Consider the following 25380-nt stretch of genomic DNA (forward strand, 5'->3'; position numbering starts at 1 on the left):
TGCATTTGCAGATGATAATTCAGATTATTCACCAGAGGGTGACCCTCAGGGCAACAGTAAGTAGACTGCAGAAATGTCTAGATTTCTAAGCTGTTTCCTTGAAGTTCTGAAGTTGCAGAAAGAGGGAAAATAGTGAGCTACCAAAGCAAACCTTAACATGATATGTCTACAAAGGGAAGGATGGTAAGGGAGGACAGTAAGAGTATCATGACTCAGGGAAGTGCAGTGGGTTAGGCAGCTACCACGAAGCAGTGTGGGCAAGTCGCCAGATGGGCAGCAAGCTGTGACCTAGTGATGAACAAAGGATTCCCTGCCAAAAAGCAGACTCAAAGGTTGTCTCATTGGCTGTCTTACGGAATCTGACCTTAGGTCAGGCAGTGTTCTTTGTGCCATTGACTTGTGGCAGCTTTGTTTGGTTTAATACAAGTGTGCGAGCTAACAGTTAAGAACAAGCCTTTGACCCAAACAAATCTGATTCAAAACTAAACCCTGTCACTACAAAGTCGGACTTGTTTTTTTAATTCTACACAGCTATTTTTCCTCATCTTTCGAGAGACGTCTCTCTTATAGGGTTGTTGCAATCATATTAAATGTGATAATGTATTGAAATGCTTGGCACACACTAAGACATCAGGAATAAAAACTGATAACATCTGTCATCATCATTATTAATTAATTTTTCTATAGCTTGAAATACATTTTTCTATAGCTTGTTCCAATTGTGATAGTTATTAAAAAGCAAGCTTCAGACAAACTAACATAGTTTGATAATTTGTGTGGTAACAGTATTTTATTAGGTACATGTGAATGGTGGCAGATTAGCTTTGTCTGCTCCTTGATAAATTCTTGTTTAAAAGTGGCCAAGCTCTTGGATACATGCTCCCTAGATGAGGGCTATGCCACGATTTGCCACCTGCACAGAAATACTTCTGCTGCAGAGGTTTCCTGCCAAATCATCAAGGTTTTAGAAGACAATATTTTCAGCCAACAAAGCACTTAAAAGAGGTGTTTCCAGTTTTGGAGGCAAGGCCAAGCACAGGTGGGAAGTGGGTGATTAGGAAATGCAGCTGCTGAAAATGTTTTACCTATTAACCTTATACTTTTCCCTTGAAGTCAGAGGAGAAAGATGTTGGTTTAAATGATAATTGAAGTTCACCATCTAGATTTGGAGCATCGCACTGTGGTGGGAAAGATGGCCAGACCAAGGCTTTCGGCTTTCTCCATTCTGCAGGCGAGGCTTGGGCTTTGCTCTGTAAACATCTGAAAATGAGGTCCTCCCTTCCCGGGTCCAATTGCTCCAGGATTTAGCTTCTGACCACAATCACGAGGCTCTGCCAGGACTTTAGTTAAGGCTCTTCCACTGCAGTTGTTGGCCTGGATGCCATTGACACAGATTTGTTTGACCCAGGAACCTGGCCTCTTTCAGCCCCTTGGGCCTTGGCTCCCTCCCTGCTTGTCCTCGGAACCTTTCCTCTCCTCCCCAGCGTGATCAGCAGTAAAAGCACTTAGGTTTCTTTCCCTGCATGATCTGCACTATACCTTGGACAGAACTTCTCAGCAGTGCTTGGAGCACACACACTGTAAGGAATTTGGGGATATGCTAATGAGGAAGCCCATAACCAAAAGCAAGAAGATTTACAATCAAATTGCAATAAATCTGCAGAGACTCCTTAAAGAACAAGACACACAGGAAAAGGCTGACTGCTGGAAAAACTGCTTTGCAAATGAATGGTATGGCTGCTGAATCTTTGAAAAGACAGCAGTACTCTCAGAAGTACTAACCTAGCCACGTATCAGCCCAAATGACTGGCCGATGAATGATAGTGCCACGTGTACAATCTCTCTCAGAAGAGTTTCTGGAAGGATTTGGGTTTAAATACTGATATGGAAAGTAAATAACACGTTCCAATTTGCTCTTCCCTCTACCTTCTCAACCAACTGCCCCTGCCCCATTTCCCAAATTTGTGTTCTCTCCTGTTTGCTTTGCCTACATCAACAGTCTTGAACAGAACAGAGTTGCTAAGTAACATGTAACTCCATCACATTTTCATCTGAAAGACCAAATTAGTATGTCAATGAATGCCATTTCTGTATGATCACAATGAATATGATTCATAAGTTAAGATTTTGAGGTTAAAAGGAACACAAGCAGTAAAATAATTTTGAATAAATTCATATGGATGGTTTAAAGAGATCTACCTATACTCTGTTTGTTGGATTCATTGAAGTTTAGAAGGTACTATATTATATTAGATGAAATTTTAAAGTGGCATTTCTCCTCAGGAAAACTCACAGGTCCGAAAGTATATGCTGGAGCACTTTTCTCATTACTTTTAATGTAACAAAGTTTTATTTTCCTCATTTAGTTTTCAATCAGTGATCCAGAGCCATAGCAGAACAAGACAATACTTTATGTCATGTTAAATGCTGATCTTCTCAATGCCAGGTTTAGGCTTTATAAATGAAGAGCAAATAACTTTTTCTTCTTAGTTGCGGACAGTGTGTTGCTTAGCTGTTTGATTCTATGACAAGAAGAAATAGAAGTGTTCCAACTTAACAGTTGGTACTTTTTTTTTTAAGAACCCTTTTTCTATTTACTTTAAGCCTAGTTCTTAAAACTCCAAGGGACCTTGGGATTCAATGGTAACAGAAAATCATGGGATCTAAAAGTGGTGTGGGTAAGGACACATCATGCTTCTCAGAAGGCTATGACTTGCCCGCTGTCCCACGAATGCAAGCTGAATTAATGGTTAAGGACTTCCAGATTTAGGCTCTGTATTCTTTCTGGATATAGATGGAAAACTAAGGAACAAAGATGGAGGATCCTATACAAGTGAGTTACAGAGGTGGACTAAGCACAAATTCCTCAGTGACTCTTTAGCTCAGATTGAAAGAACTTTATTTTGAGAACTGAAGACAAACTGGGCTGGTTTATAGCTAAATTCTACTTTGGTTGGAGGGCCTCACACCTGAATGTTCAACTATACAGACAACAATGCTAGTCACTCAGGCCTTTTCAGGCAGCACAAAAACTGGACTTTTATCGAGAAAGAGTTTAGGCCCCCGGGGTCAGATCGTTTGCTAGCTCCATTTACTGGCTATGTGACTTTAGGCAAACTGCTAAACTTCTCTTTTTAATACATTATACTTTTTACCTCTCGTGAGGATTATGAGTTTGGTATATGTAAAGTAAATAGGAGAGTTTGGGTCCCTACTAAGAGCTCATAAAATATTAACTCCTATCCTTTTATTTGATGATCTGATTTTCAAAAGACCTGTTCAATCAGAGCTGCAAGGGGACTTAGAATCATCCAGCCCAATATCCTTATTTTACACATGAGAACACCGAGGACCAGAGAAAGGAAGTGGCTTCTGATTTAATTTATGACTGACCCAGTCTCCAAAATGCTAGTTCAGGGTTTTCTTGTTTTATTTTGTTCATGTTTTCTTTTACTAGTCTCCCTCTAAATCAGCCTTTGCCCTTCTGAATAGATAACTTCTTATCTCCACTCCTACCACTGGGTTCAAGGGTTAAGCCACCATTTTGCTCTCACTACAATAACTGACTAACTCATTTCCCTGCTTCCATTCTTGCCTTCTTCAATCTATTTCTAACTTAACAGATTAGAGTGCTTCTTTGCAAAGCATTATGTCCCCTCTTACTTCATCTCTTACTACTCTCACTCATTCAGCTTTTTACCCTACCCTGTTTGCTGTTCCTTGTGCATTTTGGCACACTCCAATCTCAGGTTTGGTGTTTTTTGTTTTGTTTTGTTTTTTTGAGACGGAGTCTTGCTCTGTCACCCAAGCTGGAGTACAATGGCGTGATCTTGGCTCACTGCAACCTCCGCCTCCCGGGTTCAAGCGATTATTCTGCCTCAGCCTCCTGAGTAGCTGGGTACGTGCCACCATGCCTGGCTAATTTTTTTGTATTTTTAGTAGAAACAGGGTTCCACCACGTTAGCCAGGCTGGTCTGGAACTCCTGACCTTAGGTGAGCCGCCACCTCAGCCTCCCAAAGTGTTGGTATTACAGGCGTGAGCCACTGTGCCCGGCCCAATCTCAGGTTTCACATGTGCTGTTTTCTTTACTTGGGATGTTTTTCACCTGATATTTGCATGATATGCTCTCTCCTCTGGCACTTTCCATTTTCCTATTGTGCTTTGTCTCCGTTGGGGCATTCACTACTTTATAACATATCCTGTATTTCTTTAGGCAGTGTTTGCCTACTTCAGTACAGTGTAAACATTATGAGGGCACACTTGTTCACGGCTGTTTCTCCAGTGTCTAGAATGACGACTGACACAGAGGACGTACCGGTAAATGTGTGATGAGTACATAAATGAGCAAAGTGTCAATAGGATTTGTGGGATGTTCAAAAGAATATGTTTCCTCAGGTGTTTTAGTTATTTAACAAAACTAAGCAAATGTTCTATCCTTAATTAAACATGCTGTGGCAGGGGACTTTCCAACACATTAAAATTTACCTTTTTTTTTTTTTTTTTAAATCATAACCTGGTAATTTTATGTTTGCATTGCTAAACCTATAGGCATCTATCTTTCTTGAGTTAATCGTTAGGAAATACTCTGCAAAGCCAAACCAAAACAACAACCACTTTCCTAAAACTCTGTAAAGAATATATTTCCATTCTGGTGAATCAGGAGAAAATACATTTGTTTCATTCCCTCTCTTTCTGGGCTCTTAGAGAAACTTCAAAGAAAACAGAATGTAGACAGGAGGTCAGCTTTCATGAATCAGATTTCATCTTGATCGGCTTTTTATAGACCTATAACAAAGTAGAGCCCTGAAAATTGTGTTAGGTAATGGGGATTCTGACAGACCCTTTAACTATGTGGAACTAGGAGGTTCTGCTATAATTCTGCTGCTTCAGATGAAAATTTCAAGTGTTTTCATTAGGTACAACAGCTGTTTCTATTACAGATAACAGATCTCAGAGGTGATGATGCTGATATCAACTTCTACTGGGCTCAGAACACAGTGTAGCTTGTACAATTAGGTTTTTTTTTTTAATTATTTTTTTTTTCTGCACACGCAAATTAACTCTGTAGCAGTAAAAGGAAATTACTTACTTGCTACCGGAATTGTCTGAAAGTGATACGATCATCTTTTGTAGAATCACATTAACCAAATTAAAAGCCCTTGGGAAAAATTTGGCACCTTGTTCCTTCCCATTCACATCTTCCTGAAGACCTCTCATTTAGAAAGTGATGATCATTATCAGGGCTTTTAATTTGGAAAGATTGGCTGCTCACCAGTGAGCCTTTCTAGATACCCAGTGGTTGGGCAGAGTGGCTGTACTGTGTTTCAGCCTTGGAGGCCTTGACTTTACTATCCTCCTGCTTGCTTGAATGTATGATTTCTAGCCTGGGACACACAGTCACAGTCCTGCTACTGTACATTGTTTCCGAGATGGTGCCTTCATTTTATTCTCTCATTGAATGCACATATTACTCCTTCACTGAGAGGAGGTGGATTGATTCCTCCAACTCTTGGAACATAAGCTGGCCTGTGACTGCTTTGATGAGTAGAATGTGATGGGATTTGCTGTGCAAGTTCTAGGCTTACCCTTTAAGAGGACTGATGGTTTCTACTTCCTTTCTCTTAAAATACTCCCCTTCTTGAAACCCAGTTCATAGGAGCACATTCTGTGATGGATTTGCCACTATTTTGCCACGCTGTTTAAAGCCTAATTCACATAGAGAGGCCACGGTTAGGTACTCCAGTCAACTACCTCAGCGGATTAGTGTCAACTGTAAGCCATGTGAGCGAACCATCTTGGAGTTCAGTCCATCTTAGCCTTCAGATGACTCCAGCCCCATGCATGGAAGCCATTTGACTAAACTGAATGAGAGGCATTGAGTAAGAGCCACCTACAGGAGTCTGGTCTTGAATTGTTGTTTTAAACTGCTACATTTGGAGTGGTTTGGCTTGTAACACAGCAATAGATAACAACTGCAATAGTGGCAAAATAGTGGCAAATCCATCATAGGATGTGCTCCTATGAACATGGGTATCAAGGATCTTTCAAGTGAGGTGAAATTAGTTGTTGTTTACATGATAGAGACAGATGTCATGTCAATCCTTATTGTATCTTTTCAGCTGGTCCCTAGAAGGTGATAATGGGATTATTGTTCTATTACCATTTGGATTTGTAAATACAAATATTTACTGTACAAATGCAATTTTTTGGGGGAGAGGTAACGCTCTACACCAGAGTACAACAAATAATTTTTTTTTTTTGAGATGGAGTCTCATTCTGTCAGGCTGAAGTGTAGTGGTACGATCTTGGCTCACTGCAAGCTCTATCCCCCGGGTTCAAGCGATTCTGCTGCCTCACCTCCTGAGTAGCTGGGATTACAGGCACCCGCCACCACACCTGGCTAACTTTTGTAATTTTAGTAGAGATGGGGTTTCACCATGTTGGTCAGGCTGGTCTCGAACTCCTGACCTCGTGATCCGCCTGCCTCAGCCTCCCAAAGTGCTGGGGTTTAGGCATGAGCCACTGTGCCCAGCCAGCAAATGTTTTTGATGGTGCTAGATAGTAAATATTTTAGGGTTTGTGCGTTATTATAGTTTTTGTGGCAACTACTTAACTCAGTCAAGCTGACTTAGATAACATGTAAATAAATGGCATGGCTGTGTGAAATCAACTTTATTGACAAAAATAGGTAATATGCTAGATTTGACCTGCAGACTGTAGTTTGTTGACCCCTGTTCTAAACAACTATTTCTAGAACCAACAGAGACGTGTGATTATATTGCTTGAGTCTCATCAGGACCGCGTTTGGCTGCTCTATCTCTAATTCCTCTTGCCAGTCCTTCTTAGTCTCTGTCATAGGCTTCTCCTCCTAAGTTTGAAATGTGCTTCTCAAGGCCCTCTTATCTCCTTACTCTATTATACTCTTTCTAAGCCATGATTTCAGCTAATGACAATTTGCCAATGACTAAGAAATATCTATCTTTATTCAGTCTTTTATCCAGAACCCAAGGCTTTTGTATTTCCTGTTGGATGTCTTGCCAGCACCCTATGTGAACATAGGCGCACTTTTGTGCCAGTGGTTAACCTATAGCCTTGCAACTACAAATCTGCTCTTCTATACTCAGCCCTGTGATAAATATGGCTAGGACTCTGCAATTCCATTTCTTTTTTTGTCAACTGTTAGATTCTATCATCAGAGGGCATTAGAGGAGAAAGAAGGGAATTGCTTCTTCTTTGCTTCTTGTTTACTTCTGTCTGCTTTAGGGTTCCTGGGAGTATCTCATCAACAAACCTTCAATCAGAAACATACTTTCTTTTCTGCAGTAGCAGCCAAATTTAGTTTTTACAAAAGTTGCAAACTACATCCATTACTACCCACCTCCCCATCACTTCCCACAGCTCCGGTGGGTTAGTGGTCCCTCCTTGGAGGTTTAGGTCCCAGCCCTTCAGGACTCCAATCTCAGGGACACCATTACCTGCTGAGCAGCACCTTCTAGTAGGGGGTCTGGGTTTTGGCATAGCAGGGTCCTTGCTCTAAGTTTCTAAGTTTTAGCCATTCCAACTTCTCTTTGATTACCCAGCCCTAAGACATGGTAGTTGCTTTCTTTAATGGTTTTCTTTGTGATGACTTAGTGTTCTCCTTTCCTTCTTCAGTTACCTAATTAACAACTTCATAAATTAGTTAACCATTCTTTATATTAAATTTCCATTCATATATCTGGCATGGTTTCTTTCTCCCAACTGAACTCTAAAGGCATTTATATTCTTGGCCAAAAGCTGCTCCTATGACAGTATCTTCTTCTTTAGTAAATGGCACCAGCAAACCTTTCCCTATCCCTGCTCAATTGCTCAAGCAAGTATCTAGGCATCATTCTTAACCATTTCTATTCTCTCAACTCCCAGATCCCATCAGTTGAACAAGGCCTATAGATGTGGCTTCCTGAATATTTCTTAGGTCCATCTACTTCTTTTCTTCTCTGTGTCCACAACCCTAAACCAAGACGCCAGCATATCTCACCGGGATTACGATCCCTACTTTATCACTGACGTCCCCGCATTTCTGCAGCCCCTCAATCTCTTCTCCCCACCACAGCCCTAAAGATGTCCTAAAAACATTTTCTAGTTAAATGTACTCTAAAACTATCCAAACTTCATTTAGAAGTCCTTCTGTAATTTCTCCTGCCTCTGCACTTCATTTTGAAATATCTTATTTACTTTTTGGTTAGTTTTGAATGTGCCATTCTTTTTAAAAAAAACCACTTTTGGTACAAAGTGATCCCTCTGTTTAGAAATACCCCCTTTTACCTGGAAAACCACTACACATTCTTTAAACAGTGTGTAAATATCATTTTCTTAGAGACAGTGTTTCTGACCACCTAGACAAGGCTATTCTGCCATTTATTTCCATAGATCATTGAACATCCCCTTTATTCCGTAATATTCAGTTAGCCCATAAGTAGCTTTGTGGATTATAAGGACCATACAGGCAAGGGCTGTGCCTGTCTTGCTGAGCACAATATTCCCAATATCTAACTTTTTTTTCCGGCATGGTAGATATCTATTCAACACATATTTGCTGACAGTCAATTTCTGGTTTTTTGTCCATACAGTGGACACTTGAGCAACATGGGTTTGAAATGTGTAGGTCCATTTATAGGCATATTTTCTTCTGCCTTTGCCACTCCTGAGACAGCAAGACCAATCACCTCCTCAGCCAATTCGACATGAAGACAACAAGGGTGAAGACCTCGACTTCCACTGAATGAATAGTAAATATATTTTCTCTTCATTATGATTGTCTTAATAATATTTTCTTTTTTCTAGGTTACATTATTGTAATACAGTATATAATACATATATACAATATAATATGTGTGAATCAACTCTTCATGTTATCATAAGGCTTTCAGTCAATAGTAGGCTATTGGTAGTTAAGTTTTTAGGGAGCCAAAAGCTAAATGTAGATTTTTGTGCTCCTAACCACCATGTTGTTCAAGGGTCAACTGTATATCACAGGGCCTCTGAGTTCGTTACAAAAGACACGTGTTTCCTCAGATGCTCCAGAATCCCTTAGAGTTGGCTTTTAAACTGAAGGTTCTTTTGTTTGTTTCACATCTCCTGATGCCAGTCTCTGCTGGTGGGTTCTTACAATGATGGGAGGAAGATGAATGGGGAGTTGATCAATCAGAACTTACTACTTTGAGCTTGACTGGAGACCCAAGATTACTAACTTTCACATTTTCAGAGGGTCCTATTGTGTCACACAAGTCTCCTGAGTACTTGGGTCCAGGTGCATCTCGGCACTTCCTGAATTTAAACCCCAGTAGCCAACGATGGGATGTTCCTCTATTTCTAACAACCAGTATGTTACTCTTTTACACCAAACATCAATGTGCTAGTTTCTTTGTAGTTCCCTGAATTGTAGTCATTATTCCTCAAGTGAAAAAAGTGGAAATATAGTTGGGGAGTGGACTAAAACACTGATGAAAGGGCTTTAAAGAATTACAAAACCGAGAACGAAGGCACAGATAATGAAAATAGAATATGAAAATGAGCATGATAATGAAGAAAAATCATGAAAGCATATGAACACAGTCTGTTGGAAAAGAAGCAGATTAAATAAATCCATATTTGATTTTGGTCACACTTCCATGGAGAGAGCTGCATTTATTTTTAAAAAGAAAAACAAAAAACAGCCCAAAGAACTTGGATTTCTTTTTATCCTCCAAACAGATTTGACCCAAGATGGACATTTTCCTTAAGAATAATAGATCTTTTTCCTTCAGCTCAAAGTTTTACCTTTTGGATTGTATTCCACACACGTTCATTATCGTTTCTTCTTCCTTCAAGGGTGTCCATAGCATCTGCCATTAGTGACTGCAGCTGTGGCACCAAGATAAAAATTATCAGTGTGGAATTCACACAGAAGTAACTTCTCTAAATACACAGATTAAAACCTAATTAAAAAATCATTTGTACGCTGATGATTTTATTACTCATCTTTCCTACAATGAATATTGCCACCTCATCTTTGCTTGTCATTGCTGAATATTATTGCAGATATAAAATACTGAAACAATGAAAAGATTCTTCTTGAAAATTTGTAGAAAACATATAGGTTTTAATGTAGTAAGTGTTGATGTTTTGTGAAAACCAGATTTGGGTTGTAAAGAATGAAGGCAGTAGTTAATTCTCTTGGGAAACGGCATGTAGTACATGAATGCGTTTTAGCGTTTTCTCCTGAGGCTAATGGATCATAATTCTAGGCATCATGCAAAAGCTCACCAGAGGACAATACTATAGTTGTGCCGTTTTATTGCCTTTTAAAGAATCTAGTTCATTTAACTTCTTTTACTATTCTTTTCTTTGTTAAAATTTTAAAAGAGCCAAGTTTTTTAAATTTTTAGGTCCCATTCAAAGGTTTTAAACATTCTAACCTTTGTCCCAAACAGGCACCTACTGTACTCTAATGTGAAACTATCCTGTACACATGGTCCATAGGTGACCACAAAAATGAAATGAAGTTATATCAAGCCGTGTGATATTCAAAGGTTAAAAAAAGTTCTCAAAAAATACCAGTTCAGTTCACTATGGCATCAAACAGTATGGACCCTTAGATAATCTTTCTTTGGTTTAGATATTGCAGAGTGTAAGCAGGAAGAGAGAGAATTGAGTCACTCAAAAATTTTCTATTAAGCAGTCACTGTTTAGATAGCAGCATACAGGGTATTACTAGGATTAATTCTCTTTGTGAGTTGCAAAGTAAAATCTATTATTGAAGGTCATGAAACCTTACAAGATACATAATTTTTGAATATTTGGCATACAGATATACATCCATATATATTTCAGTTTTTTTCTGCTGGGCATATAAGTACAAGAATATCCAATGAAATTTCATTTTCTAAGGTTTCAAATAGAGAAAAATTACACTTTAGAAAGGAATGTCAATAATGCTACTTTGAGGCTCCTTTGTGTATATTTTGAAAACTAAGTATTTCCAGTAAAAAAACAAAAACAAAACAAAACAAAAAAGCCATAGATGTGTGATTAAGAAGACTTAAGTGCAGAGAATTCCCTTGTATTTTTCATTTAAATCTTGAATGTGCTTTTCAGGAAGACAGGATCAACATTTTGCCGGCTTCTTAAATTAACATTTTCTTTTCTTCCTCTTATCTCTGAGAAGCATTAATCATATAAAACTGGCCATAATATGCACTTTGAAAGCTCTATACTTACTATACTTCTGAGTGCTTTATGAATGGCAGGATAAACACTTAGCCTTTTAGAAAGTATTCTTTTGTACACAAACATAAAGGTTTAGAAAGTATCATTGCCAGTTTTGACTTGGTAATTCCTTGATTCATAGACTTATTTCATAGTTTTCATCTTTAGTATGCATAGTTTTATTATTTGGCTAGTCATACAACTTTGTATGCTTACTCTGAATATCAGTATTTATTTAACATGCTTTTAGCTGGTTTAGATGAACGTTATAAATGTTGGCAGCTCATTTCTTGATTAAATCTTAAAAAGCTCAAAGAGGGAGGGTTTCTTTAGTTATCTGAAAATTACAGGTAATCAGTTTGGGCTGTTCTTATCATTACTATGTGAATTCAATTCGGAGCTATAATTAGTTTCAGCTACTCTCAATTAAAGCTTCACAGTAAAGGGCCTTTCCCTACAACACACTAGGAGCTCCATATGGAGTAAATTTTACCTTTCCTTGAATGGGCAACACACTGTTCAGTAAACTGTTTTTCAAATGATGTGCTACCATTTCTGATATTAATTATGGTTATAATATGCATATCTATCTGAAGATTATTTCTGTGAGAATCCCTTCAACTAGCTTTTGCCTAGGTCTGTGTGTGGCTAAAGTGTCTGGTTTTCTGAATTAACTTGTCAATTCAGTTAAAAAAACCATCTATGTTGACTAGCTACATTTTCCTTTCAAATAAACAACTTTTGTTGATTTATCTAAAGGTACTAGTGTTGGCACTGCCATTATCTATTTTAACCCTAGAAGTGATTGAGAAAACTCTAAAGATGATTTTGTAGGGTCATTTTTCTATACAATAATTACTCTTTTGTCCTCTCACTTTTTCATAAAAGAGAATCATGTATCAATATATCTTGGAGCTTATTAATCTCATTTTACCAAAAACCAGAAGCCTGACACACAATGTAAATAACCAGCCCCTTTCTATGTTTCTACACATCACAATGTTTTTGCTGTAATAATGGGAGCTAGTTAATGTGAGCAAATAAAAACCAGACACACACCTTCCTACAGTTTTCAGTTTTGTCATGAGAATGCTTCAGGAAGGTTGGGGAGTTTGCCCTCAGACTACATTTATTACCACAGTTTTTTTTTTTGTTTCCAGACCGTATCACTTTTCTGTTGGTGCTGGGCCTATGAAACCCTTAAACAAAGAAAAATACTTACCAATTCTGCCTCCTGTTGACTGATGTCCCGTAGGTAGGGAATGGTTGCTAGCTCTGCCATTGCTTGATTAATGACCTGGGACTGCTCCTTTACTCTCTGCAGCTGGCTGAGGAGTCCGGCATATTGCAACTTCTCCATCACACCTGAGGATGCAGGAAAACTCCCCTAGTCTCAAAGTAAAAGAAATGTTTTAGAATAAAACCGCAAAAATAGACCTCTCCCCAGGGATGGAAGTCAGGGCTCGTGATAATGTATTTACATCTTTTGAAACAATGGAATCTAGTACAAATACATGTTTCCTTCTATCATTTTACAGTATTGTCTTATACCCCTTTTCTAGTAGGTAAATATACATAAAAGGGAGTCCTTTGGAGATGTGTTGAGACTGATTTGCTGATTGTCTTGCATTAGGAGTTAGGCTGAGGGAAAAAGAGGGGACTGAATTTGAATCTGCACTTCACTCACCCAGGAGTGATCCCACACAGCTGTGTCTGCCTAGAAGGGGCGACTTTATCTATATCACCAAAGCATCATAAGAGCTAAGAGTTGCCTACTATCTTGTTTATCTGAAAGAAATTTTTTTTAATGCAGGTCAAATCTTGACAAATGTTGTATAAGTTGAATTCTGTTTACCCCAATAGCTTACATGAAAACTCTAGCTCTGCTTTTATCTCCAGTTCTTATTGGATAGCCTTGCACAGTTGAAAGGAGCTGGGCACATTCCTCAGCCCCCGGGCTCGAAACTCCCTGAGCCCAGTACAAACACCACCTGGAAAGTCTCCGATAAGGAGACAGCCGTTCAAGGTTACTGAAAGCGCGAGAGCCGAAAGAATTTCTTTGTTCCCCTGCAACTTTCGGGCTATAAAAAGCAAACGCACACATTGATCGGGGCCCTCTTGTATACTGTGTAAAGGAGGGACCAAGTTCGAACTTGTAGTAAAGATCCTTGCCGCTTGGCTTTCACTCTGGACTCTGGTGGTCTTCTTTGGGGAACAAACAGTCTGGGCATAACATCTGGGGGCTCGTCCGGGATTCCCCAAGCCCACCAGACCCCTGGTCAACGGATCTGCTAAGATTGATCTACTGATAGGTGAGCTGGCTCATCTCCGTTTGTCTGTCTGTGTCTGAGTGTCTGTTCTGAATCTGAATCTGTGACTTGCGAGGTCTGAAACTGAAGCTGGCACAGTCCTGGCGGACGTGCTATAGGACAGCCAGTGGAGACCGGTGGGAGACGTACCCTGGCTCTCTTCTGATTAAATTGTGATCTGAGTTGCCGGAGCGCGTTCGTGATCCGGGCAACAGCTGACTCTGACCCCGGTCCCCGGGTGCGCGCTCGCGGTCTGAATTGCCCTGGTCCCCGGGTGCGCGCTCGCTGTCTGAATTGCCCCGGTCCCCGGGCTCCCGGCTTCCGGCGCCGTGCTCGCAGCCCCGGTCCCCGGGCTCTCGGCTTCCGGCGCCACGCTCCCGCCCCGGTCCCCGGGCTCCCGGCTTCTGGCGCCGCGCTCCCGGCCCTGGTCCCCGGGCTCCCGGCTTCCGGCGCCGTGCCTGCGGCCCCGGTCCCCAGGCTCCCAGCTTCCGGCGCGGATTTCCTTTACAGGGATTCTAACCCACATTCCTTTACAAAAAGAGACACAGAAAGTGAGACTGGGGAGAGGGAGAGAATGAGTGAGAGAAAGACCATAAAAGACGGGAGAGGGAGAAAGTGAGAAGGGAAATCGGAAAGAGAAAGGGGAGAAAACGGCAGACGTGGAGAGTCAGAGAAAGAGACAGAAAAAAAAAAAGAGACTGAGTATAAAGGAGAAAGGACACGGGATGACAGAGAGACAGAGAGAGAGAAAGCGTGCATGAATAAGATAGGGACTTAAAGAAGAGACCCTGTAAGTATGTCAATCAAAGATTTAGACAGAAACGGAAAGATTAGAGAGAGAGATAGAGGGAGGGAGCAGGCGGAGGGGAGGCGGGCTCGCTGAAAGGGAAAGTAACTTTAAAAGGCCGGCGGGGCGGACGCGAGGGCACACTTCGCGGACTAGTCCCCCCCCAGCCGCCTGACTCCACGGTGGCTTTACCCCTTCGGGAAATAAGACCCCCAGATGACACAGGAATCCCCAAGCTCCAGTACTGGCCATTCTCCACCAGTGATCTGTATAACTAGAAGACTCAGAGTGCTTGGTTTTCAGACAACCCCAAAGATTTACTGGCTTTACTGGATAGTGTCATGTTCACCCACCAGCCCATTTGAGATGATTGTCAGCAGCTCCTCTGAATCTTGTTTACCACGGAGGAGCGAGAGAGAATACAGGTAAAAGCTAGAAAGCTTGTCCCGGGGGACGACGGTCAACCGACTGCTAACCCTGACCTCATAAACGTGACCTTTCCTCTGACCAGGCCAGCGTAGGACTACAACACGGCAGAAGGTAGGGGACGGCTACACCTTTATCGCCAGACTCTAATGGCAGGTCTCCGGGCAGCTGCTCGCAAGCCCACTAATTTGGCTAAAATATATTCTATACGGCAAGAAAAGACAGAGAGCCCAGCCACCTACTTAGAAAGATTAATGGAAGCTTTTAGACAGTACACCCCCATAGATCCAGAGGCTCCAGAAAGTCAGACAGCTGTTGTAATGTCTTTCATAAATCAGGCAGCCCCAGATATTAAAAAAACTCCAAAAACTAAAAGACTTGGAAGAAAAGCGGATTCAAGACCTCCTTCAGATAGCCCAGCAGGTTTATAATAACAGAGATACTCCAGAAAAAAGGCAATTTAAGGCCACTAAAAAAATGACCAAGGTCCTGGCAGCAGTAGTACAGAAAGAACATCTACAGCCAGAGTACACCCAACCTAAGCGGCCCCCCAGGCATGATAATCTGAAAAAAAGACCAATATGCCTACTGCAAGGAGGCTGGCCACTAGGTAAGAGACTGCCTCGCTGCTGCCCAACCCGGACCTGGACACGCCACTCCACGACTGCACCGAGGTACTAGCTCAGGTGCACGGAGTTCGAGAAGACCTGCAGGATCGCCCACTTCCTGACGCCGACCTCGTCTGGTTCACTGATAAGAGCAGCTTCATGCATCAGGGCCAGAGATATGCTGGAGCGGCAGTGACTTCAGAGACTGAGGTAATCTGGGTGGAACCCCTGCCCCCGGGGACATCGGCCCAGAAGGCCGAACTAATAGTGCTCACCCAAGCTCTTACCTTAAGGGCGGAGAAAAAGCTGACGGTATATACAGACAGCCGATATGCTTTTGCAATGGTGCATATACATGGGGCCATTTACAGGGAGCGGGGGTTACTGACGGCTAAAAAAAAAAAAAGAGATAAAAAAACAAGCAAGAAATCCTAGCCCTGCTAACAGCCCTATAGAGGCCAGAAAAGTTAGCCATTGTGCATTGCCCAGGGCATCAGAAACTAACTACTCCAACTGCTCAAGGCAACTTTCTGGCGGACCAAACTGCAAAAAAGGTGGCGAAGACTCCCAGCCAACTCCTTGCACTCCAGCTCCCTGACCCGGGCGCCCGGGACTTGCCATATTTCCCTGATTATTCAGAACAAGATCTCCAGTGGATTGACAAGCTTCCCCTGAAACAGATCCAGAATAGGTGGTGGACTGATACTAATGACCAAACCATCCTACCAGAAAAATTAGGACAACAAGTGTTAAAACACATCCACCGAACCACCCACCTGGGTGCTCGGCGGATGATAGACCTGATCAGACGCTCTAAGCTCAAATTCAGACATACAGCCGAGATGGCCAGCAACATCGTGACAAGTTGCAAAGTCTGCCAGCTTAACAACGCCTACCCCCAATCCCAGGCTGCAACGGGAACAAGGCTTAGAGGAACCAGGCCCGGTATCTACTGGGAAGCAGATTTTACTGAGCTAAAGCCAGGAAAATACGGGTATCGGTACTTACTTGTCCTTGTAGATACTTTTTCAGGGTGGACTGAAGCATTCCCCACCAAGAAGAAAACTACTCAGGTTGTAGCAAAGAAAATCCTGGAAGTGGCCGGGCGCGGTGGCTCAAGCCTGTAATCCCAGCACTTTGGGAGGCCGAGACGGGTGGATCACAAGGTCAGGAGATCGAGACCATCCTGGCTAACATGGTGAAACCCCGTCTCTACTAAAAATACAAAAAAAACTAGCCGGGCGAGGTGGCGGGCGCCTGTAGTCCCAGCTACTCCGGAGGCTGAGGCAGGAGAATGGCGTGAACCCGGGAGGCGGAGCTTGCAGTGAGCTGAGACCCGGCCACTGCACTCCAGCCTGGGCGACAGAGCGAGACTCCGTCTCAAAAAAAAAAAAAAAAAAAAAAAAAAAGAAAATCCTGGAAAATCCTGGAAGATATCCTCCCTCCCCAGGTATGGCTTCCCCGTCCAGATAGGGTCAGATAATGGGCCGGCCTTCATCGCTAAGGTAAGTCAGGATTTGGCTTCCATCCTTGGGGCAAATTGGAAACTACATTGTGCTTACAAGCCCCAGAGTTCAGGACAGGTAGAGAGAATGAATCGGACCTTAAAGGAGACCTTAACTAAATTAACTATGGAGACTGGCACTAATTAGGTGGTCCTTCTCCCCTACGCTCTGTTCCGGGCCCGTAATACCCCTTACAGACTAGGCCTTACTCCTTATGAAATTATGTATGGCAGACCCCCACCCTTAGTTCCCGGCCTAAAAAAAATGATCTGCTCAAGTCTGAAACAGAAAATGTCTCTGAACTCTTATTTTCCCTACAAGCCTTGCAGAAAATTCATCAAGAAATCTGGCCCAAGCTGAAAGAACTATATAAGACCGGTCCCCCGCCGACACCCCATCCGTACCAGCCGGGAGACGGGGTCCTAGTCAAGCGACACCGACAAGAGACCCTAGAACCCAGGTGGAAAGGACCACTCCAGGTACTCCTAACCACACCCACCGCCCTGAAGGTAGAAGGCATCGCATCGTAGATCCACTACACCCACGTCAAGCCAGTGGACCCAACCTCCGATCTTCTGGGACCAATCACGGCGGCGGCTGAAGCACCGGATGCGTGGACAGTGGACAGAGCTAGAAACAACCCCTTAAAACTCACCCTGCGCCGGCAGCATAGCTCACTGCAAACATGCAGTTAGGTAGTCTAACCCTAACGTTAGTCGCCCTAGTGGCCGCTAGAGAAATCACAAAACCAGCTCATAATCCCTTTGTCTGGAGATTCTGGCTTTATGAAAACCGAACCCACCCTGGGCAACCTCATAAGCCCGGAAAATTATTGGCCAGTGCTGATTGCCCTTCCTCAGGGTGCAACAGCCCAATTCTACTAAATTTTACTGGTTTTCAAATAGCCAAACCTATAACACCAATAATATGCTTTGAGTTTGATCAGACTAAATACAATTGTAAACACTATTAGTGGCACCAAAATGCCGGCTGTCCTTATAACTATTGTAACATCCATAGACCCCGTTATTGGGGAGAGAGAAAACAGTTAGACCCTAAGTGGCCCTTCCATCATAGACGGGATAAAGACTTTTCATATACATAGATAGTTAGAGACCCCTGGAACTCCTGCTAGACCTCGCCTCAACATGGGGCTGTATACTACTCCCCCTCCTCCACATGGCCTAGCAGTCATCTCTATCTGTGGCGAGGCCTAGTACAAGTACTGCTCCTGGTCCACAGGAATATCCAATGACAGGAAAACAGACTAACACAAGACTTACGTCCTTTCTGCTGGTTAAAGTTATTACAAGAAAGACTAAAACTTGCTAACCTTACAGGACTTCATAGCCTGTCTGGCTGCTTTCTGTGCGCCACTCTAGGGCATCCATCGCTAACCGCTGTCCCTCCGCCATGGGGATCCTCTACCTTTGCCCAAGCTAACAACCTCCGAAACCTCTCGTATGCTTCTATCCTGAACGTGCCCCTATACCTAAACCCCAGTCAGGAGAAGTTTCCCTACTGTTTCTCAGGAACCAATTCCAGCCTCTGCAGTATCACTGCAACGCCCCCTAATATCACCTTAAGGGCTCCATCAGGCATATTCTTCTGGTGTAATGGAACCTTATCTAAGAACCTACCTAGTCCCTCTGTTAATAACCTACTGTGTCTCCCTGTCACATTAGTTCCCCGGTTGACTCTACTAACTGCTGGCGAGTTCCTAAGGTATACCGGTAACTGGACTAGTGCTGTTATTCACCCAGACCCTAGACCAAGACCTGCACGAGCCATATTTCTCCCCCTCATTGCAGGAATCTCCCTCACCGCATCCTTCATTGCGGCCGGACTGGCGGGGGGAGCCCTAGGTCACACCCTCATAGAAAGTAACAAGTTGTACCAACAATTTGCTGTTGCTATGGAGGAGTCGGCTGAGTCCCTTGCCTCCCTTCAGCGACAGCTCACGTCCCTAGCTCAGGTAACCTTGCAGAACCGGAGAGCCCTAGACCTACTCACTGCAGAAAAAGGTGGTACATGTATATTTCTAAAAGAAGACTGTTGTTTCTACATAAATAAATCAGGACTTGTAGAGGACCGGGTCCAACAGTTACGCAAGTTAAGCACTGAAGTAAAAACACGGCAGTTTGCTTCAGCTGCAGACCAATGGTGGAATTCCTCTATGTTTTCTCTGTTAGCCCCCTTCCTTGGACCCCTGCTAAGTCTACTATTTCTGCTTACCGTAGGACCTTGTGTTGTTAACAGAATTTTACAATTTGTTAAGGAGAAATTTGACACCGTACAACTCATGGTCCTCAGAGCCCAATACCAACCTGTAAACGCTGAAACAGAATCAGACTTATAAGACCCAAGATTGGCTCTAAAGATACCTGAAAAGAAGGGGGGAATGAAAGGAGCTGGGCACATTCCTCAGCCCCCGGGCTCGAAACTCCCTGAGCCCAGTACAAACACCACCTGGAAAGTCTCCGATAAGGAGACAGCCGTTCAAGGTTACTGAAAGCGCGGGAGCCAAAAGAATTTCTTTGTTCCCCTGCAACTTTCGGGCTATAAAAAGCAAACGCACGCATTGATCGGGGCCCTCTTGTATACTGTGTAAAGGAGGGACCAAGTTCGAACTTGTAGTAAAGATCCTTGCCGCTTGGCTTTGACTCTGGACTCTGGTGATCTTCTTTGGGGAACAAACAGTCTGGGCATAACACAGTCTCTTCTTCTTGTTGACTAGCTTCCCTCTGTCTACTAGGACCATTTCAACAACTAACATGTTCCATCTTGACACAGACTACTGTGTACCTTTGTAAGGACTGCCAACTCCCATGCATCTATTGGCATTTTAGGCTTTCTTAAGATGAGGCACATTTAGAAAAAAGTGGCCCACCAACGTGCGTGTTACTGCCATGCACAAAAGAGGAGATGTTACCATCTTTAAAAACGTTTAATACAAATTGTAATGCTTGATAGGAGAGACAAAGTTAGTCATGAAATTCTTAAGTTTATCTTTAAGAAAAAGTACTTTTGACATGGGGGTGTATAAGGGTTAACATAAAAGCCTTGAGATTCTGCTGCATTTGGAGGGTGATGAGAAATGGGAATTCAAAAGAGGACTTAGTTTGGCAATTGCATTGTACATCCTGGTCCTCAGAAGAGAAGCATCCAAGTGCCCCTTTATAGCAGGGACGCCCTGGACTGCCTACACCAGAATCACCACGCTTGCTTGTGGACTTTGGCAGTTAGCAAACTGAGTGCTGGGCTTCACCCAATCATGATCTCTTGTTATGTGGCCCTAGAAATACGAATTTCAGCTAGGTGCCTCCCCAGATACTCAAATATCTCAAACAGAAGTTTGAGACAAACCACCACCTTAAAGTTTAGTATCTGAGTAAAGACTATTTTGGTTTGCGCATACTTATGAAACACAATTTCTTCCAGAAATCAGAGAAGGCAGACATATAATTCACTTTCTTAAGAGAATCTCCTCTAAGGAGAAAAACTGCTAGAAACTAATATTACTGAAGTTCAACTTAAAATTAGAAAGCACTTCTTTTTGAAAGGCCATACTCAAATTCTGATTGACAGCAGCCTTTGGAAGCTGACATTTTTCTAGAATCTTGGAAATAAAGACTGGGCACCATCGTGCTGTATCTGCTTTATTTGTCCCTAACACCTATACATGCTGTTCAATGAATGTTTTCTTACAGTAATTTGTTCTTTCTGATTAATCATTTATCTGAAAATCCATAAACCTATAAGATTGATGATTGCAAGTGGTAGATTTGGGGTTCCTTCCTGAATTGATGAAAAACCTAGCCTACCCATTCAGTTTAAACATGTAGCTAAACAATGGCATTCTGTCAAATAGAGGAAAGCAAGTTGGAGGAGAAACGGTTTTCATTCTGAAGAAAAATTGCTTTCTTTGTCCTTCTTTAAAATAAACAATGGGGCTAGTTGTAGGGAAGTGGTGTAGTGATTCAACTCTAAAGAGCAGAAACAACTGCAGGCTGCTCAGGAACATAATCTATCAGTGTAATTTCCCAAAACATCAGGAAAATAAACATAGTGGAAGGCAACAGTTTTAGCCTGATTGTTGGATGTATAACAAAACAGGAAGTGCTCTATTTGAATAAGAAAACAGGGAAAGAATACAGTTGACTGCTAATAGTCACCCCTCCTCCTGAAGCCAAATGCAGTTTTGGTTATCAGGAAACTGTAGATTAATATTTTACCTATCCAAGATAGGGGTTTTTGAAAGACAAAGTGAAAAAGAAATAAAATTGCTATCTAGTGTGGCAGAAATGTTTTAATGCTGTTGCTTTAAGGAAATAAAGAACATAATAAAAAATAGAAATTAACTGAAATATCTAATGCTAACAAAGACTAAATCTAAAGGCAGGTAGCTCTCCCAGTGAGACTTCGGGAATGATCAAAGGGCTCCTGAGCTGCTGGAGAGAGTGTAATAAAGTGGCCACGACTGGCCGGGCACGGTGGCTCAAGCCTGTAATCCCAGCACTTTGGGAGGCCGAGGCGGGCGGATCACTAGGTCAGGAGATCGAGACCATCCTGGCTAACACGGTGAAACCCCGTCTCTACTAAAAAATACAAAAAACTAGCCGGGCGAGGTGGCGGGCGCCTGTAGTCCCAGCTACTCAGGAGGCTGAGACAGGAGAATGGCCCGAACCCGGGAGGCGGAGCTTGCAGTGAGCTGAGATCCGGCCACTGCACTCCAGCCTGGGCGACAGAGCAAGACTCCGTCTCAAAAAAAAAAAAAAAAAAAAAAAAAAAAAAAAAAAAAATAAAGTGGCCACGATTGAAGCTAAAACCTTACACAGGTACAATGAGGGCTAGGTAATAGCGAGTTCAAGTGAAGGCTTAATAGCAGTTACAAATAAATATTTGGCAAATAAGTGGCACTATATAATACTGCTGAAAAGCAGAGTCCTAGTATTTGGAATGTATTCCCGTTTGGCATAAGATATAGAAACATTGATTGCAAAAAAGGGGTAGGAAACACTTATTATTGTTCATTTCAAATGTGCATATGTAAACATTTTTTATGCTTCACTTGGAAGAAATTAAAAGTAAAATTAATGAGGTATTAAAAACATGGTTAGTTAGGTCATTTTTTGGCAAGTCATCCTGTGAAGGCGGCTTCATGCATGGCAAGAGATTTGATTATTTTAACTCTTTAACATTTAGCCCAGGAAGCACAGTACATAAGGTCTGAAACTGACAGCAGCCAATAAAGTTAATGAATGGAAAAGTATAGTGCCATCCAGTAGCATGTGAAATAATTAGGACAAAAATCTAGAGAATGAAAAATACCATAGCAGCAGGGCTGCTGGCTGAATGAGGTTGATGTTCAGTGGGATTAGAAGTCACCAGGAAGGTTGTATCATATTGCAGATTATAACTCTTAAAATGCTGGAATCATCCTTGTTTGGCCATGTATTGTGTACCTAGTAGACTAATCTACAAAGATAAGGAAACTAGGGTCAGAAGTGTAAAGAGAATCATTGTCTGACACATAGAAACCTCCCTGAGACCAGGAAAGGTCTTTACCAACTGTATCCACCACCTCATAGCAAGAGTTGAAAATTCATGTTTTCTAGGAAGCTTTTTATAATTAATTTTTGGTCTAATTTGTACATTATATGTTCATTTTAATTTTTTTTATTCTTTTTTTTTTTTTTTTTTGAGGCAGAGTCTTGCTCTGTTGCACAGGCTGGAGTGCAGTGGTGTGATCTCGGCCCACTGCAGACTCCGCCTCCCAGGTTCAAGCAATTCTCTTGCTTCAGCCTCCTGAATAGCTGGGACTACAGGTGTGCACCACCACATCTGACTATTTTTGTGTGTGTTTGCATGTGTGTTTTTAATAGAGACGCAGTTTTGCCATGTTGGTCAGGCTGGTCTCGAATTCTTGGCCTCATGTGATACACCCACCTTGGCCTCCCAAAGTGCTGGGATTACAGGCGTGAGCCACTGCACCTGGCCTATATGTTCGTTTTTTTTTTTTTTTTTTTGAGACGGAGTCTCGCTGTGTCTCCCAGGCTGGAGTGCAGTGGCGTGATCTCGGCTCACTGCAAGCTCCGCCTCCCGGGTTCATGCCATTCTCCCGCCTCAGCCTCCCGAGTAGCTGAGACTACAGGCGCCCGCCACCGCGCCCGGCTAATTTTTTGTATTTTTAGTAGAGACGGGGTTTCACTGTGGTCTCGATCTCCTGACCTTGTGATCCGCCCGCCTCGGCCTCCCAAAGTGCTGGGATTACAGGCTTGAGCCACCGCGCCCGGCCTATGTTCGTTTTTTTTAAAAATTGAATTCAGCTATGGAATCATTCCTATGTTGTGTGTACGCATGTTTTGCCTCTGGCAAGGATCATACTTTTAAATCAAAGAGATATAATATGATTTAGTAAAAGAATATTGGCACGATATTCTGAAGCTCTGATTTTGAGCCCTAGCTGTGTGAACTTGAATATATCACTCCTCCGAGCCACAGTTTCCTCACTGGTAAAATGAAGGTAACACAATGTCACCAAATTGTGAGGGTCAAATTAAAGAATGTGCAGGAAAAATACTTTTTAAATTGTAGAGCACTATGCACGTGCTTCTCCTAAACCATAGTTCCAAAGTGGTAATTTCTGCATGCAGTCAGCACCTGGTTAATGACCAGGACTGCTCTGTATTTTAAAAAAGATATGTTTGAGTAAAGAAAACTTCTTGACTATCAAATATTTCAAGAGTTTGGAAGCGAGAGTATTTTGTTAGCTTTAGAAGAAAATTTTACTCACTTCATATTTAAAATGCTTTGGTTGAGAGTAAGTTGCTAAACTATCTCTTTATATGTAATTTGTGGAGAATAAATACATGTATCTTTTAGTTTAATGGAGAAAAATTAAAAATTGGAGCAGCTGAAAGTATTCCCTATGATATTATAATTTAGTGTATTATTGCCAAGTTAACTTTTTTCTAATTAGATATTAGGTAGGTATTATAAACCTAATATTTACAAGGTGACTAAATATTCAATATGTTTAGGGAATAGATCATGAGAATTCTTGGCATTGTCTAAGTATTGTTTAGAAAGCTACATATTTATCATTATTTATGTGACAGTATAAATGTGATAATACTTAAACATTGTGTAACTGATTCTGGTCATGGTATTATGTCAAGAACTAGTATCGTCTTTTAGGTCTCCTGCTGTTAGGAATGCTGAAGTTTTAATGCATTGTATTTTCATATTCCAAGCCCATTTTCATTAAAAAACATTGTCCAAATGAATTAAACATCTCTGAACATATATGGTATGAGGCAAAGTATATTTCCTAGCCATTAGTTCCACTTTTTTTTGTTGTTGTTGCATTGTGGGGAGAATGGAGTCTCACTATGTTGTCCAGGCAGGTCTTGAATTTCTGGGCTCAAGCTCTCCTTCCACTTCTGCCTCCCTAAGTGCTGGGATTACAGCATTTTTTCCTAGCCATTAGGCCTTGACGGAAATGTGGCATTCTACTAGGGTAAAGAGTTGTCTGTTTGAAACAGACAACAGAAATGTAAACTAAAGCCTTAGTCACCAGTGTTAAGGATGACTGACAAATCTAAAATTCTTTAAGATAAATTTATTGCCCAAGACACTGGTCACTCACTGTCTTCTAATGGAAGTGTCTTGGGTATTGGCTGTGTTCCACCAAGACATGTGAGGCTGCTTGTCACATGAGCATGTCAACAAGACTGCAGTCCTGAGTCCAGTTCATGGCTGGAAATGGCATCTCAAATCCTGCCTGAGTGAAGGGATCTGAGCAAATCACTGATCAAAGCAAAGTAAGCTAAGGAAAAAAGAATCAAAATTCACAGAACACGAATGGAATCTTCGTATTAGAAGAAAAATAGGTAACTTCAAACTACACAGCTTGTATAAAGAAAAAAAGATCTGTAAAACAGTTTCTTTGTCAAAGCAACCTAAAACCAATACAAATAATTAAAACTAAAATTCTTAATACTTGACAAAGTGCTTCAAGAACATGGATTATGTAGTTATGGTTCACAACAACTCTGTGAAGTGGGCCTGGCAGTTACCAGCCTATTTTATAAATGAGAAAAAAGTAGTTCAGAGGTTAAGTGACTTGCCCTAGGGTTACATGGCCAGAGCATGGCTTTGGGCAGAAGTCTTTGTCTACATGTATTACAAACGAGGGTAACGAACAATGATAATTCAATGCCTAAATATTCAAGTGAATGTCATTTGATATCTGACAAGAAAGAAATAACACCTTGAAGGGTCTTAAAAACACTACTGAGGGCTGCTTGGGTTACAGTTAATGGTACCATGTAGGAATAATTTCTAGTCACCAATTCATTATTTGCTTCATTAAGCTAGGTTACCTTTGCAGGCAATTTTGTCAATCCTCCTTTATGAAGCTGTTGCTGGGCAAATAATAAGAAACCTAATACCTGATATTTAGATATATTTGTGATCCCTAGGCACTTTCAGGCTTGCCTACTTCAATTTCATT

The 25380-nt window shown here is 41.8% G+C and overlaps 1 protein-coding gene across 1 annotated transcript in view; it reads right to left on the reverse strand.

Annotated features, from left to right (window-relative positions):
• The window catches only part of SPATA16 (spermatogenesis associated 16), a 269610-nt gene that overhangs the window by 14574 nt on the left and 229656 nt on the right, over positions 1–25380 (reverse strand). The window contains exons 9-10 of the mRNA XM_077991689.1: positions 12450–12614; positions 9800–9883 (exon numbers count right to left, since the gene is read on the reverse strand). Coding sequence (XP_077847815.1) covers positions 9800–9883; positions 12450–12614 — 249 coding nt within the window. The remainder of the gene's footprint in view (positions 1–9799; positions 9884–12449; positions 12615–25380) is intronic.

Source organism: Macaca mulatta, chromosome 2, assembly GCF_049350105.2.
Source record: "Macaca mulatta isolate MMU2019108-1 chromosome 2, T2T-MMU8v2.0, whole genome shotgun sequence".
Classification (NCBI taxonomy): domain Eukaryota; kingdom Metazoa; phylum Chordata; class Mammalia; order Primates; family Cercopithecidae; genus Macaca; species Macaca mulatta.